This window comes from Drosophila rhopaloa, unplaced genomic scaffold (genome assembly GCF_018152115.1).
Source record: "Drosophila rhopaloa isolate 14029-0021.01 unplaced genomic scaffold, ASM1815211v1 contig_69, whole genome shotgun sequence".
Lineage (NCBI taxonomy): Eukaryota > Metazoa > Arthropoda > Insecta > Diptera > Drosophilidae > Drosophila > Drosophila rhopaloa.
This window is the reverse complement of record NW_025335166.1, coordinates 1,807,742-1,822,500: the sequence shown is the minus strand read 5'-3', so window position 1 is coordinate 1,822,500 and position 14,759 is coordinate 1,807,742. Positions and strand designations below refer to the sequence as shown.

General features: G+C 42.9%; 1 protein-coding gene across 2 annotated transcripts in view; it reads left to right on the top strand.

The window, feature by feature from the left end:
• Positions 1 to 14,759, top strand: part of LOC108038014 (alpha-protein kinase 1) — a 75,753-nt gene that overhangs the window by 54,547 nt on the left and 6,447 nt on the right. For both annotated transcript variants that reach the window (XM_017114709.2, XM_044461787.1), the window contains exons 3-4: positions 12,122 to 12,587; positions 13,715 to 14,281. In XM_017114709.2, coding sequence (XP_016970198.2) covers positions 12,122 to 12,587; positions 13,715 to 14,281 — 1,033 coding nt within the window. The remainder of the gene's footprint in view (positions 1 to 12,121; positions 12,588 to 13,714; positions 14,282 to 14,759) is intronic.

Below are 14,759 nucleotides of genomic sequence, written 5' to 3'. Positions count from 1 at the left end.
GCCAAAAGCAGGTGATTGTGTGTGTGTGTGTGGGAGGGTGCATTATATAACCCCCAGCACAACCGAACCCCTCACCCTCCCCCCTCCTATACACCTGCATGTGCGAGCGTGTGTCGTAAGAAAATCTATAGCCTACGGTGCTCAAGCCCGAACCGCAAATTCAAATGTCTTCATTTTGAACATCAAACCAACTGCAGCAGCACTTCCTACCCCCACCAAACTCACACACTCACACAAACACAAACAGGACGAAGTAGCAGCGCTTTACATATGTATGTTTGCTGAGGATTTCTAATTACATTCGGCATCGTTCGGACTCGTCTTCCAAATACTGCTAGCTTGGGGGTACATTAGAAAGAGCGGGCGGGGCTTATGTAAAGTATTTGAATGCCGATAAATTATAATGGCTCATGTAAATTGGGCGAGGTGAAAAGATTCCATTCTTGAGAGCGGTCAACCCGAGGAGATTTTATCTATTCCCTTCAATTTTTCTTAAATATTTACTATAAAAATCAACAATTTGAAACCCACAGTATTTTAATTATATGTTTTGATATACATATTAAAATACAATTATTTGATTTGTTAAAATAAAATGTTCAAAGATTGGTTTTAGAAGCATTTGTTAAATTCCTTTTTGTTAATAGGGAGATATACAACTTTGTGATCAACGGAAAGTTCCTTTTGATTCTTGTATTAAAGAGTTCAATGAGAGAGGCCACAGTTAAATTATTGTTTTTGGAAACTAAAGATTCACATAGTTTCTACTTAGCCAAGGAGTAATTGCACATTAAGTCAGGCAATTATCCTACTGACAGTTCGGCTAATGTCACGATACCATACCGAGAACCAACCAGCTAGCAATAGGCTCTCCCACCTGATTTTTATTTGCCACCTGCCCGGTTTACACACGCAGACATTTTTAATTAAACGTAAATTTTGCTCTATTGATTAGTTGCCAACAACTCGGCAACTTTGGGTGTTGGTGGAGCAAGCATGTGCAACCTTTGTTATTGCCAACGCATTAGTATTAGCGCAACGGATGACGTGACCGGGGTTCGAGGGGGCTGGGGGGTTGAGGTGGATGAGGGTGAAAGGAGCCAACTTGACACGCAAACTACTGCGAGGGGGTGGGAGAAGTGGGCGGCTGTCATTGTTCAACCGGCAGGCCACAGAAAAGGGGCGGGGACGCGAGTTTTCGGTTGCCAGTTTGGCGTCTTTTTAACACAATGACAGTTAATTAGATTGTGTTCGGGATAAGGATAGCGCGAAGGATATGCAGGTGTAATTGTTTGCAAACTTTGTCTTCCCACTTGGATACACACTATACTTTTGGTCATTCGGAAAAATAAATCTCAAGTTATAATTGTTGGGCTATTAGTTCATTTAAAAGCACTTGAAATAAGACTGTGGTCCTAATTCGATTTACTTATTGATTCTTATATCTATTTTATTGATTGTAGTGATTAAGTAGAAACTGCTTAGAACCACAAAATCGATAGACCGCTTACTAAAATATTGATTTAACTGCCTGGGCAGCCTGTTTTGACCGCAAGAAGTTCTTCTCGGGCCTGCATATTCGAATAGGTCATAAGCTACAATCAGAGAGGAAACCTTCCATTGTATCTTACGCACTTTGAGTGTACAGTTTTTCAAACCCCTCCCTGACTGAATCTCTCTCGCTCTAAGTGCTTCTTGATGTCCTGACCAGACTAACTAATGACCAACGCCTAGGCTAAAATATTGATCAATAAATTGCAGCAACAGAAATAACTTAAAACCCAAATGTGCATGGACAAATAGTTGATGCAGTTAGCAAGGGTGGTGGGTGGTTGGGAGGTCCTTGGGCGATGCGTGGCTCCATCAACGCAGACAAACTCCTGCCATCCTTGAAGTGCACATACACACACGGAGAGGAAACGAGCCAAGCCAACCGAAAATATTTCAAATTCATGACAAATGCATAAGATTTCAACAAATCGGGGAGAGAGGCCTTGTTACACGTAACCCCAAACAGTTAAGTGCAATAAATACGGACCACTACGAATGGCAGCAGGCAGCACACACAGGCACAATCACAATCAAATAAATTACACAGCATTTAATAATTCATGCAAAAAACGGCCACAAACACAGGCCAGAGAAACGGCCGCCCACGCCCACTCCACTTCGCCGCCCACTTTCCCAACAATCTGCTTGTGTGTGTGTTTTAAGACTTGATAATTTCAAAAATCAACAGGATATATGTGTATTCATAACTTCAAAATGCATTTTGACCACACACACACACTCACATAACTTCGGGTGTGGATGGGTGGACTGTTCTGTAGTATTGCTTGGATTTCGTCTTTGTCTCCCTTTTTGGCTGTCTCGCTCTGAATTTTCCTGATGCACATATCGCTCACATGCCATTGCACTCAATTAAAATCCCTTTGTCGGGGCCTCCTCTGTCTCACTCTCTCCCGCTCCGTCTCTCTCGCACGCATGAGTTAAATTTTCGTAGCCATTTTTGTTATTTTGTAGTTTTAGTTTAAATATTTGATAGCCTGCATATTGATTGGTGCTCAGTGCAACGTGGCGCATGAGTAATAAGTTTTTGCCTGACTATATACAAAACGGCTGGGGAAATATTTACTTAGATAACGGTTTGATTGGACTGCTAAAAACGTTCTCAAGGTGTTTGAGGGTTTTCCCAAATTAGCAGCCCGCAAAGTCCAGACTGCCGCCCTAATCAAGAAATCCAAAAGGCACGGTCCATTTCCAGCCCGCTTATAATTGCGGTCCAGACGACCCGACTGCACCGAGGGAAAGGAGACGAGGCGGAAGAGCCGCCATTGTTGAGATTAAGGTTGCGCCTAGGCGTAGGCAGCAATTGCCACTGCACACCGGCAGCAGCGACATGCAGCACTGCAACCTGCAACACGGCCCTAATGTATGCTACAAATCTCGCCAAAGCAACGCATTTTGTAGCCATTTAAGCTACTTGCATAAATGTAGATGCCCACCCGAAAGAAAACACACTCGCTGGCGTGGAGGAAGCCTAGGACCCTGGACCCAGTACCCAGCACCCAGAACCCAGCACCCAAAGCCCCCGGAGAAGGAGAAAGCCCAGCAGACTCATGTGTCTGCCCCGCTGTCTGTGCGAAATGGTGTGTGTATGGGTGTATTTGAGTGTGTGTGGCATTGACCAAGTGGGCGGGGGTTGAGGGGTGGGGTCTCCCAAGCAGGGCCATGGCTGCAGTCTGGACGACGTCGTCGTCAAATGAATCTCATTTGCATTTAAATTAGGAATGAAGCCCGATTTGTTGTTGCCCTTCGAGGCGGAGAGTGGGTAGCGAACCCACTGCAACTTCTAGGACTGCACGGTGAAAAATTATTCCCGAAACAGGCCATCATATTTTTGCAAGCCAAACTCAAGATTTTTAAAACCACTTAAAAAGTTTTCTAAATGCTTTGGCATTTATAAGTGATTAAAAAGCTATTTGAAAATGATTGCTATTGGACACTAAAATTGTGTTATTTAAACCCGTAATCTTACTTTTTGAATAATATCCAAGTTCGTAAAATATTTCTACAAAATACATATAAATAAAAAGTAATTTATTTTTAAATTTGTATGAAAACCATATACACGAAACGAGATCAATTAAAAACGATATTTATATTTTTTTATTTATTTATATTTATTTTAATAATTATAATTTAAGTCTTTAACCTCAAGCTAATACTGTACTTAAATGGTAATTTGAACTCGTTATAATACAATTCTGTTATGTGTATCGTTAGGGCTGCTGGCAAATGAAGGGGATGGCGGTGCACAATTTTTAATGAAGACAGCGTAGCTACTTAGGCACCCATGCATGCATACATGTCGCCTCTCCCCTGATTGCCGTACCGATTTCGAACTCACTTTTTCGGACAAGTTGCCCGATTGCATGCCAAACTAATGGCCAACAGCTTGGACAAATAGCAAGCACTCACACTGGCCCACAGGACCAACGCCCCCTAGTTATGGCAAATATGTTAATAACCTTTCTTTCGATGGGGGCTTAGGCGGGAGCTCTGTACAAAATTTTAATTAGAAATGTTATATGAGTTGCACGTTGGCCGGGGGTCTCCCATATTCCATATGCTACTGGTCCAGTCATGGTAGCACTCGAAGGGGGGCGTTAAGGAGGGCTAATGGGGTTTAGGGAACCAAAAAGATTTGCCTGGCTAGCCAGTTTGCTCATTTTCCAGTTGAATGGTGTTATTTTTTGGACTTTTCTTTGCCTCCATTATAAAACTATAATTAACAAACTATTGGTCCACAGTGAAAAATATACTTCAAAGTTATAATAGAGATGTCTAGAAATAATAAAATTATGCAATTGAAAATTACTTAAGACAATATTCAATGTACTACAACGGATCTCTCCCATATGGTCAATTCAGGTTTTGTTGTAAGTTATACAATTAAAAAATATCTGCTGGATTCTTAGTCATTCATAGTCATAATACTTTAGATACTATTGAATGTGGCTTATCTATTTAATGTAAGAATGGCTTATCCAGGTAATACCTTCATTTGAACTCACCCATTCGCAGTGCCATCGATAACATTCCTTTCAGTTGTCAGAGCTCGGGCAGTTCATTCATGTCCAACTTATGCATACACGACTGCTTGGCTTTAATTAACGCTAATGCGGCCATTACAACAATCTAAGATGGAAGCCAAGGCAGCCAGGTATCGCCCTCTCTCTTTCTCCTTGTGTGTGTCCGTCTCATTCTTTCTGGGCGCTGCTGCCAAATGCAATGAATGCAGCTATTCATTTATGTCAGCGGTAATGACATTTTACATTCCGCATTGGACTAGCGATGGGGATTGGAATAGGGCGTGTGTGTTGTCCATGACAACAACAGAAATGCTGGTAGGCCCTCCTAGGCGGGGGGTGCGAGGTGTTTGGGTTAAGGGGAATCCCCCTTTGGGCTCGGCTGCCATAGACAAGTGTCAGTGGTAATTGAAAATACGAATATTAATTCCAAAGTGTTCCAGGAGCAAAACTAACGAAAGTATGGCATGTACAACTAGACGGAGACATGGCGAAAATATGCCAGCGCACAGTAATTAATTAAGAAATGAACTGGACACTCAACGAAACAAAGCTGAAGGAAATTGGTAAAATTGTTTGGACAATATTGTCTGAATTTGTATTGCAGGCTTTTGCATTGAAAAATATAGAGATATACAAATTGTAGATACTACAATTAATTATAACCACTAAAGTAGTTTTTATTCAAAATATAACAACTTTAGTACGTTATCCTTATTTGTTTTTGGAACTTAAAACTTAAATATTACATTGCATACTTCAGGAGACGTTGAAAACTTCTTGTTTCAAAAGTGCGTATATTAAAATAAATAAAGAAATATGGCTTTAAGATAGGAAGAAAACTAAATTTAGCCCTGCGGTACAAGGAAGATAACTTGAATTGTCTTTTAAAACGCGGTCTGTTCCAAACGATATTTTCAGTCTCATGTTTCGCAGTTACCTGACAATAAACATTCTTATCGCTGGATACACACAAAGAAGCTTCCGGTGAGTAGCTGAATTGGCACCACCCAACCACCCAGCCCCAAAAGCATCCACCCACCCACCAATATCGCAGGGACAATAAAACGGGTGTGTTGGTCTACGGCTAAAACAAAAAATGTGTTGTTCCTGCAGCGATGGGAAATGGAAAGCGGAGGGAAGTGGGGGCTGGAAAAGCTCCGAGATGAGCGGAGGGTGCAACCAATCAGCGAGGCCCGCAAAAATGTTACTTTTTCGTTTTCTTGATGGAAACGCAGCAGCGAATGAGAAATGTAGAGAAAAAGCGTTAGCACTCGCTCGCACACATGTGGACGCCACGAAAAAAGTGGCGCAAAGCGGCAAACTTTTGTGTGTTTTCTCGACGGTTGCCTAAAAATAAGAATAAAAGAGGTACAGCCAATAAGAAGGAGACAGGGGCAGACAAACAGCAAACAATACGGCGACCAACGAAATGCGATGGAGCAATCCAAAAATGGTAGCAGGAATCGCTGAAAAGAGGGGCAACTAAAAAAGTCAACCAAACAATTGTGTGCAAAAAAATGGTTAACAACAGCAGAGCACGGCAGCAGGAGAAGGAATTGGCTAAGAGGGTGCGTAAGAAGTCCGAAACCGGGGACCAAGCTTGGGGTCAAAGGAATCATTCGCCCATGAAGGTGGCAATGCAACAGCATAAATTCCCTTTGCCTTTTTGGATTATCCTGACGATAGTCAGAAGAAAATTCTTCTGTATCAAAAAGGATACAGAATACAAAATTCTACAGTTTTTATTGACTTTTGTGAATGATTCTGACGATTTGAAAAATAAAGTACTTTGTCATCAATGTACCATTAAATATTTGTAATACCAAGAGTATAAATCGAAGTCAATTATAAATGTATATACCGCCATTTTGGCCATTTCTCATACAATTCACTTATTAATATATGTATATTTCTGTCATTCTTAACCTGTAACTATTAACGACTTAAGCTGCTCATGTGGCTTTTAATACTATACCTTCTCACTTCCTCTTATTATTTTCTTGTCAAAGAAATTCTATTTTCCATCAAAGCGAGGTGATAAATAATTGTTTTGCAGCTTGGCCCGTCAATTCTCCAGCTCTATCGCCAATTCCAATTAAAAATTTTGATGCAAATGAGCAGCGGAGAGGCGACCGAACAACTCCCCTGGGCTATATTGCGGCAATAAATGCCGCGGCAGACACCATGGCCACCCAAGCCACCTCCACCACCCACTGGCTGACCGGCAAAGTCGATGGCCAAGAACCGAGTGGGCGGCGGGGGGTGGCACAACTTTTACTTTTTATTTTGGGCGAGAAGAAATGGTCAAAAAAGAGAAGTGTGCCGCCAAAAGTGAAAAGCAAGCAAGAGTGCGAAGCTTTTTCGGGGGAAATGGGTTATTTTATTTTATTTCTGGCTGAGGGAGGGGTGGTGTTGCCAGGTTGCAGTCTGAGGGGCTCAGGATTTATGCCCGGTCCACTCAAGGCCCAAAGGAGTGGGTGTTTTTTGGGGGAGGAGGCCGAATAATACGTACAGCCGTACAATTGCATTCATTTGACCAGAGCGGTGACCAGTGACCGCTGCAGAATTTCTCCCCCAAAGAATAACTGCGGCTGACCAGCGACCAAGCAGTCAGAAAGTTGTAGCAGGCGACCGGGCCGTAAAAAATTACCAACGAACGATGGAGGGAGAGGAAAGCAAAATTAAAGGCACACAAAAAGTGGAAAAAATGGAGTAAACGGAAAAACGTAAAAAAATTGGGACAGGCTCGAGCACACAAACACACAAACACACAGTGCGCGGGGGTTGGGCGAGTGGTCCCCGGAGTCCTGGACAATGCTTGGCCTTCATTGTTGTCAAGCAGAGCCACCACCCGCCCACGAGCCACCCACTGCCACCCAAGTGGGGTTGATTGAGTGGCGCGCCCATTGATGTTGCTGCTGTTGCTCCTGCTGCTGATGGACCGGCAGAATCTACCCCCGGATCCTGCCCCTCGTTTTTTCCACCTCTTGTTTTGCTCCATTTTCCAATTCGTCGCCCCGCCGCTCGCCGCCCATCGTCCATCATTTTTTACACATTTTTGTTTTGGTTTTTGCGCTTCGCTGTTGTTTTGTTTCGTTTTTGTTTTCTTTCGCTCATTCGCCATGCGACTGTCAGCTGCGCTCTGTCCATATAAGGAAGGTCCACTGGAATACATACATAAAGCCGTGCCGATATCGACGATACATGCCCACGTGCCGGTATATGCCGGTCTATATATACATATATAGAAAAGCATTCGAATTCTCGGCGAAATTGCAATGTCTGCAGCGTGCAGCTTTTGTTTGTCGCCAGTGGGTGGTGGGTGCGAATTGGATTTCCGCCTGCAGGTGCAGCTTATACCCTTATCGACACTGCGTGAGTTCCGGCGAAATTGCGCAAGAAATCGCCTCGTCACATGAAAAATAGATGGCCCTTTTCTATTTTTGTTTAGAGAGTTGATGGCGCGAATGGTGGGTTGCTGTTTGACAGAGCTTAAATGGAGGCATCGAAACAGAAAGATACATGTTAGTCTGATCTCAAGCTTTGTCATCATCATTACTTCTTCCTCGAACTCCAAATGGTAATATAAATATATCATTATTTGAATGTATTCAGTTTGTTATAATAAATAACTAACATAGCTAAGAAGAGTGATATGAAATCTTTTGTCAAGCAACAATATTAAATATGAGTTTGCTGGCATTACTTTAACTAAAGTAAATTAATTACTTAACTATTGTCAAACATAATAATTATAAATGGCATATCTAATATTAGTAATGACAATTTCAATTTGTATACAGATGGTTTATTATGTTTAATTAATTCAACTAAATGTGAATGAGTATAGACCACAGGATATTACAATCGCACGTATCATTTTTAGGACCGCTTTCCTAAGCTACAGCCATCGATATAGAATTTCATCATCGCACCGCAAACCACAACTCCGAAGCAGTTTTAGCAAACAATTCGGCTTCGTTTTCGAGTCACCAATGGGGAAATTATCAATTCAGGCACATAAAGCAACATAAATATTAATTGAAAAATATTTTCGCATCTCGGCAAAAGGAAAGCACGAAAGAAAACTACACACACACTCGCACTGTCAGTGATGAAATTATGTGCATTTGCATTAAACAAAGCATTAAATATGCAAAAGTGCAAGGCCCCAGCTCACCTCCCCCTGCCACCGAACTCATAAATGTTTTCCGGGGGCTGGGAAAGTGGGAAAAGGGAAAAGGGGTGCTGCCGAAGCATATTGCTGGCCGCAGCAGGCGCTGTGTGCTGGATGGGCCTGGGGTGACCAAAAATAGAACAAGTCAAATATTTTTCGACAATTTATGAGCCAGCCTCCCTGTGTTGGAGCTGGTCAGCTTGTAACGTGTATGTCCGCCGTTTCCACATCCTCATAGCCATAGCCATACCCATACCCACACCCACTCCCATCCTCGTTCCCCGGGAAAAAATGCCATTTGCAATTAAAGCAAACAAGCAACGCAACCGTTCGACGACGTCGACTTGCTCCTCGTTTTCGCTTTCTTTTTGCCGGCTACTTTTTGGCAATTGCATTTTTTTACTGTCCACCACCCAGCCCCCAACCACCCCACCACCCACTGGCAAATGGCCGAGCACCCAGCGCCCACCACCCACTCTCCTGGTTGGTCACATGTGTGAATTATAATTTCGCGTCGCGCTCAAAAGCATGCTACATAAAAAACACAGACAGCGAAAGAGACGGGGCGAGTGCCGGAGAAAGAGAAGGCAACATGGCGAAGGGGCTCTCGAAGAGGGAGAGAGGTGCAGAAGCATAATAAGAAGAAAAGCAAAGGCTGCCATCGCGTATTCCATTTCGCGCCGGGCTTTTGCTTATCACATTCGAGGCTGTCAAGTGCCCGCTGCCCAACCCCCCAACCCCCCAGTACCACCCCCTTTCCACATTCCACATTTCCCACACCCCAGCGGCGAGCATCTCTTGCTCTTTGCAATAATTCAATTCATTTTCTATTTTTTTGACTTATTTTCATTTGACGGTGGCGCAACAAAAACAGCAAAAAATAGCAACCGAAGGGAAAACGTTGATGCCCAGCCGATTGTTGGGTGGCTTTAAGTGGGCTCCACTGTCCGAATCTGAATCTGCCGAATGTCCGGGGGAACAGGGTGTACACTTTTTACCTATTTGGTAGGCAATATAAATGGCTTCCTTCTTTATCTGCGTCTCCGAATGTTAAAATGACAAATATCTTTATATTAAAAAGTTCTTAAAAAATACATCTTTTCATTCCAATTTATCATTTTTTCTTTAATTATTCAGGTATTTACTAAAACTTCTCAAGAGTAATTTGGAAAAACTATGTTAGTCACAGTATTTGAGTCAGTGGTGAATCAACAAGGAGTCTTAAGTAGCTTTCCGCTCCCCTCTTTCCTTTTCGAATGTAGAAAGTAGCTACCAAAATTTACTTGGAACAAGGCAATGAACATTTTTTTTACAATCTTATATTGGTGACAAGAAGGCAGAGTATCAGGGATTATTAGTAGAAGATCCCTGAACAAAAAAATTTAATGAAATTTGTTTGGCTTTGACCTATTTTGTTATGTCTGAATCGAACATATTCAATTATGCATCTACTGAAAGCAGGAACACTGCTTTATGTCCACTCTGTTCCGCCACCCTTGTATTATTTTAGAATCCAGCGAGTGGGAAAGCCCATCCTTTTGGCTTCCCAATGCTAAATCAGTTTTTAATTTCCGCTCATTTGCGAGGCTACAAAAATAGAACTGCCGGTAACAAAAGCCGGGCGACAGCGTCAGCGGCTCATTATGGTGGCCACTTTTTGTTCTTCAACTTTTAGCGTCAATGCGGCTGCCGTAGGGATACTCACACACACAGTCACACCGGAGTCCTTTCAATTGAGCGTGAGTAAATATGTTGAAAAGTTAATTCATTGCACATCAGTGGACGCCCAACTACTTGTGTGTGTGTGGGCCATAGTGGCTGTCAGCGGCCGTCTGTTTGCCGCCTGTTTGCATAAAGGACATGCACTCACACACACACACACAGCCAGAGCAAAACGTAAAAAACACGGGGACACTCGCAGGACATTAATGTTGCCGGAGCTCCGAGTTTCTTTTCCTTTTTCATACACTCTCGTTCTCGGCGTGTCATAAATTTAGTTCGATTTGCTGTTCAATGACATTAACTTGGTTCGTCCTGGCAGGACCTTCTTCTATTTTTTCCGCCACTATTTAAGTAGTTGCTGTTGTGCTGGTGACGGCACCAATAAATGTCAATTTTTAATGAATTTGCAGCACGTTGCATTGAAATTTATCAAGTGCTTTAATTAACGTCTACTCTTTTAGTGTTCGTTAGTTAGATGATTGATAGATTTACGGGGGATCCTACGTTAGATATTCAGTTAGTCCTTCACCGTTTGGGTGTTAAAATCCTTATTGGCCGGCCAGCAGGAATTCCATTTAATTGCCGCACTTGCAACACCCACCAAACATTTCTATTTATTTGCATAAATATTTTTTTTAACACTTTACCTTCGTTGCCGTCACGTTTACTGCTTATTTTTATTGCTTTTCTTTTGGTCGCTCCTTTTTCCGATTTCTCCATTTTTTTCTTCTCTTTTTTTTGGGTCGGTATTTTGCACTACAATTATGTTAATTTCCTATGCAAATAAAATTTAATTGAAGCTCCGCCACGTCGCAAAGAAGGGTCCTGCTTCGTTTGTCCTGGCATTAATGTTCCGCCCCGCATCCCCCGCCCTAAGCGCATTTGCCGTCGCCAGCATTAATTGCCAATAATTATATTGGTTTACCTATCCACCCATTTTCCGTGGATTTCTTCTCCGAGCCGGTTGTTCGACCCACACCTTAAATTAAATGCCGTTCGAAAAATGTAATTTAAAGAGGCAAATAACACCACAGGATTATTTCAACTACTAATCAAGCAAGTATTGATACTTTTCCCAAACCTCTTTTGGCCCCCTCGAATCGCAACAATTGCAACCAATTAAATTTGCATAAATTGACCAGCTCATCCGCGCGGCCAGATCAAAATGCCAAACAATAAATGTGCGCTGACAATTACAACAAAAATTAAATTAACTTATTAACACGCCCCATGTATGTGTCGCCTCGACTGACACAAATGAAATGTAATACGAGTCCGAAAATGTCATCGCTTAATATATAATCCAATCAGCAAACAATGAACGGGGACTCAGGACTCGTCATTAGCTCTTGGGTATGGATTTCTGCTGAACAATCGACAATTGCATTAATTGCAGAAATATAATTGAATTTAGCCAGAGGGTCGATGTGATTTCTACCCAGAAAAATGCTCTAAACGATGATCAAATCAGAATTAAATCCTTTACAAGTCAGAGGAATTCACTTTATATTTTTATTTGGGAAAAAGGTATTATTCTTAGTGCAGTTGCTCAGCTGATTGGGAAGAAAATGAGATAAAAACACATCTCCTGGCCAACCAATTAATTACGCTTTTCTTCTTTTTGCAGGACTTCGACAAGGAGATCAGCTGCCACAAGATCCATTCGCCCAGCAGCAGCAGCCACGCCCACTCCCTGCACCACAACCAGCACCACCACCACCATCCCCACCACAGCAGCCGCAGCAACAACAACGACGATGAAATGGAGATCACGGACGGCCACGTCCTCCTCTCGCCCCCGCCCCCCTCGCACTCGCACTCCCACTCCCCATTCGACAGCAAGGATCACGTCAAGGAGCTGGAGTTCTACAAGAATCTAGCGGCCAAGGCCGCCTCCCTGGCCAACCAGCACTCCTCGCCGCCCCTGCCCCTCCCGCTGCCAATCCCGCTGCCCATGCAGATCGACGGCGAGGAGGACGAGAACGAGGGCGAGGGGGAGGGCGAGGCGGAGGAGCAGGCCGCGGAGGTCCTGCGGATGCGGCGCGAGGAGCAGGCGCAGGCCAAGGCGTTTGCCGCCCATCTGAACGGAACTAGTGAGTACATATCGAAAGCCAAACAGCCACACAAGCAAACGATTTACTCACAAGGATGGAAACTGGTTCTTTACTTATTTTAATTCTAAACCCAAAAAGTATAATCCAGTGATTTTTACGTGACACCTCTTGTGGGCTTTTATTTAATTTATCTTATCTATTATAAACGATAGAATAGTTTATAAAACTGAAGCTAACCTAAAAGAGCATAGTACCTTCGAATGCGTTTGTTTAAAGATGGTTAGAATTATACATATTTGTTTGTATATATTTGTTTCTTTTACGAATCTAATTATGTGTATTACATTTTCTTTGTAAGGATTTTTAAGAATTTGTTCCTGTTTGTAGCTGGAAGTGCAGGATGTGTTCCATATTTACTGATAAAAACATTAGCAAGACCTAAATTTCTGGGAGAAGGACTTTCCCTATTAAAGCCGTATATCTGATTGGCTTTCCTTGAACAGTAATTGCTTGTTAATATGAATTAAACATTTGTAGGATATGTAATACATTTTAATTGAATTTATTCAAGAAAAATTAATGCAAAAAATTTAAGCCAATTTTTGTGGTAGATAATTAAAAACGATGAGCTAAGATGTATAATGTTTTACCTTCCATTTCGCCACACAACTATATTTGGCTGTATATAACATTATATAATATTATTAAAAATCGTATTCAATTTTGAAAAAATAAAAAAAATAATCATTTATATAATTAATATAAATATTTGTATGGATAGGGTACTTATTAATCTAAAATAGGTAAGAATCAATTACCAGTTTAGACTAACAACAGAGAAATAAAATATATGTTGTTTCTGGTTAGTCGACAATTTACGGCCATTCTTATTTGGCTGCACTTACATTTAACGCTCTAATTCCCTCAGACTAATTTTCTATAATTTATCTAAGACTTCTTTGCACAGCGAGTTTCCATCCTTGAATTCCGCACCGACACAGCCATTTATCCCCGAAAACCCGGCCCGGTCCAAAGTAAACTGGCAATTAGTACTGGCAGGCAATCCCAACCCTCTCCCCGTTCCCGTCCCCACCACTAATTCGGCAAAGAGTTTGCAACAAAAACTAATGACAACATTTTGTGTGACTCTTGTTCAAATCCCACAGTGCAAGACATGATAAATTTGCAAAAATTACAAAATTTGGCCACGCTACAACAGCAGCAGCAGCAGCAGCATCCGCATCCACATCCGCATCATGGGCACCAGCATCATCATCACCACCCCGCCACGGCCGCAGCACTAGCAAGTCTTCAAGGATTAGCCGCCTCCGTGTTCAATTCGCCGTTGAACCTGAGCGTAGGCGGTGAGCCCGCCGCAACCACTGCATCGGGAGCGGCGGCGCCCGCCTCGCCCACCCACAGTGGCGGCAAGAGCAAGACGGCCAAGGGCGGGGGTGCGGGCAACAACCACTCCGGCGGATCGTCAGCCAACTCGGGGGCCAACTCCGCCCAACAACAGCAGCAGCCGCCGGATAATCCCAGCAGCAGCAGCTCGCCGCACCACCCCCTCAGCGCCTCCTCGCTGGCCAATGTCCTGGCGGCGGCCACCGCCTCGCCCCCGCCCACCTTGCAGGCGCCGCCGGCGAGCGCCCAGATGCCGCAGCTCATTCTCGCCTCCGGGCAGCTGGTGCAGGGCGTCCAGGGCGCCCAGCTGCTCATCCCCACGGCCCAAGGTGAGTGTGTTTAGCTTGGCGTTGGGTCTTCGTCCTGCTCCCACCACTGCGTCTGGGTATCAATAGCATAGTTGACTTGGCTTGACTTCCAGCGCATCTCGTGGTTGGCGGAGTCACGGGCATTGTAAAGCTCATAAAGCGATTAGGGAAACTTTCAATTTCCTCTCTTCGCGGGAGGGGGAAATGACTCGACGTAATCCTGATAAAACGAATAATGCGATGCTTGGCATTAGGAGCTAGAACTATGGTTAAAGATTCATATTTATATTTGTTTTCTTTTTTTTGTAATAGTTTTTGCTTAGCCTAATTGGATCATTTTATAAGAACTAGTAAAATGATGCAAATACAAGTTTTTCGGGGACCGTAAAACTATTAACTTTTGGTTATTATAAGTCATAAAATAACGAATTCAGAATTATGTTTTCTTTTTAAATAATCCCTTATTAGTACAATTTATTTTTTAGTTTAGGTTTTTGAG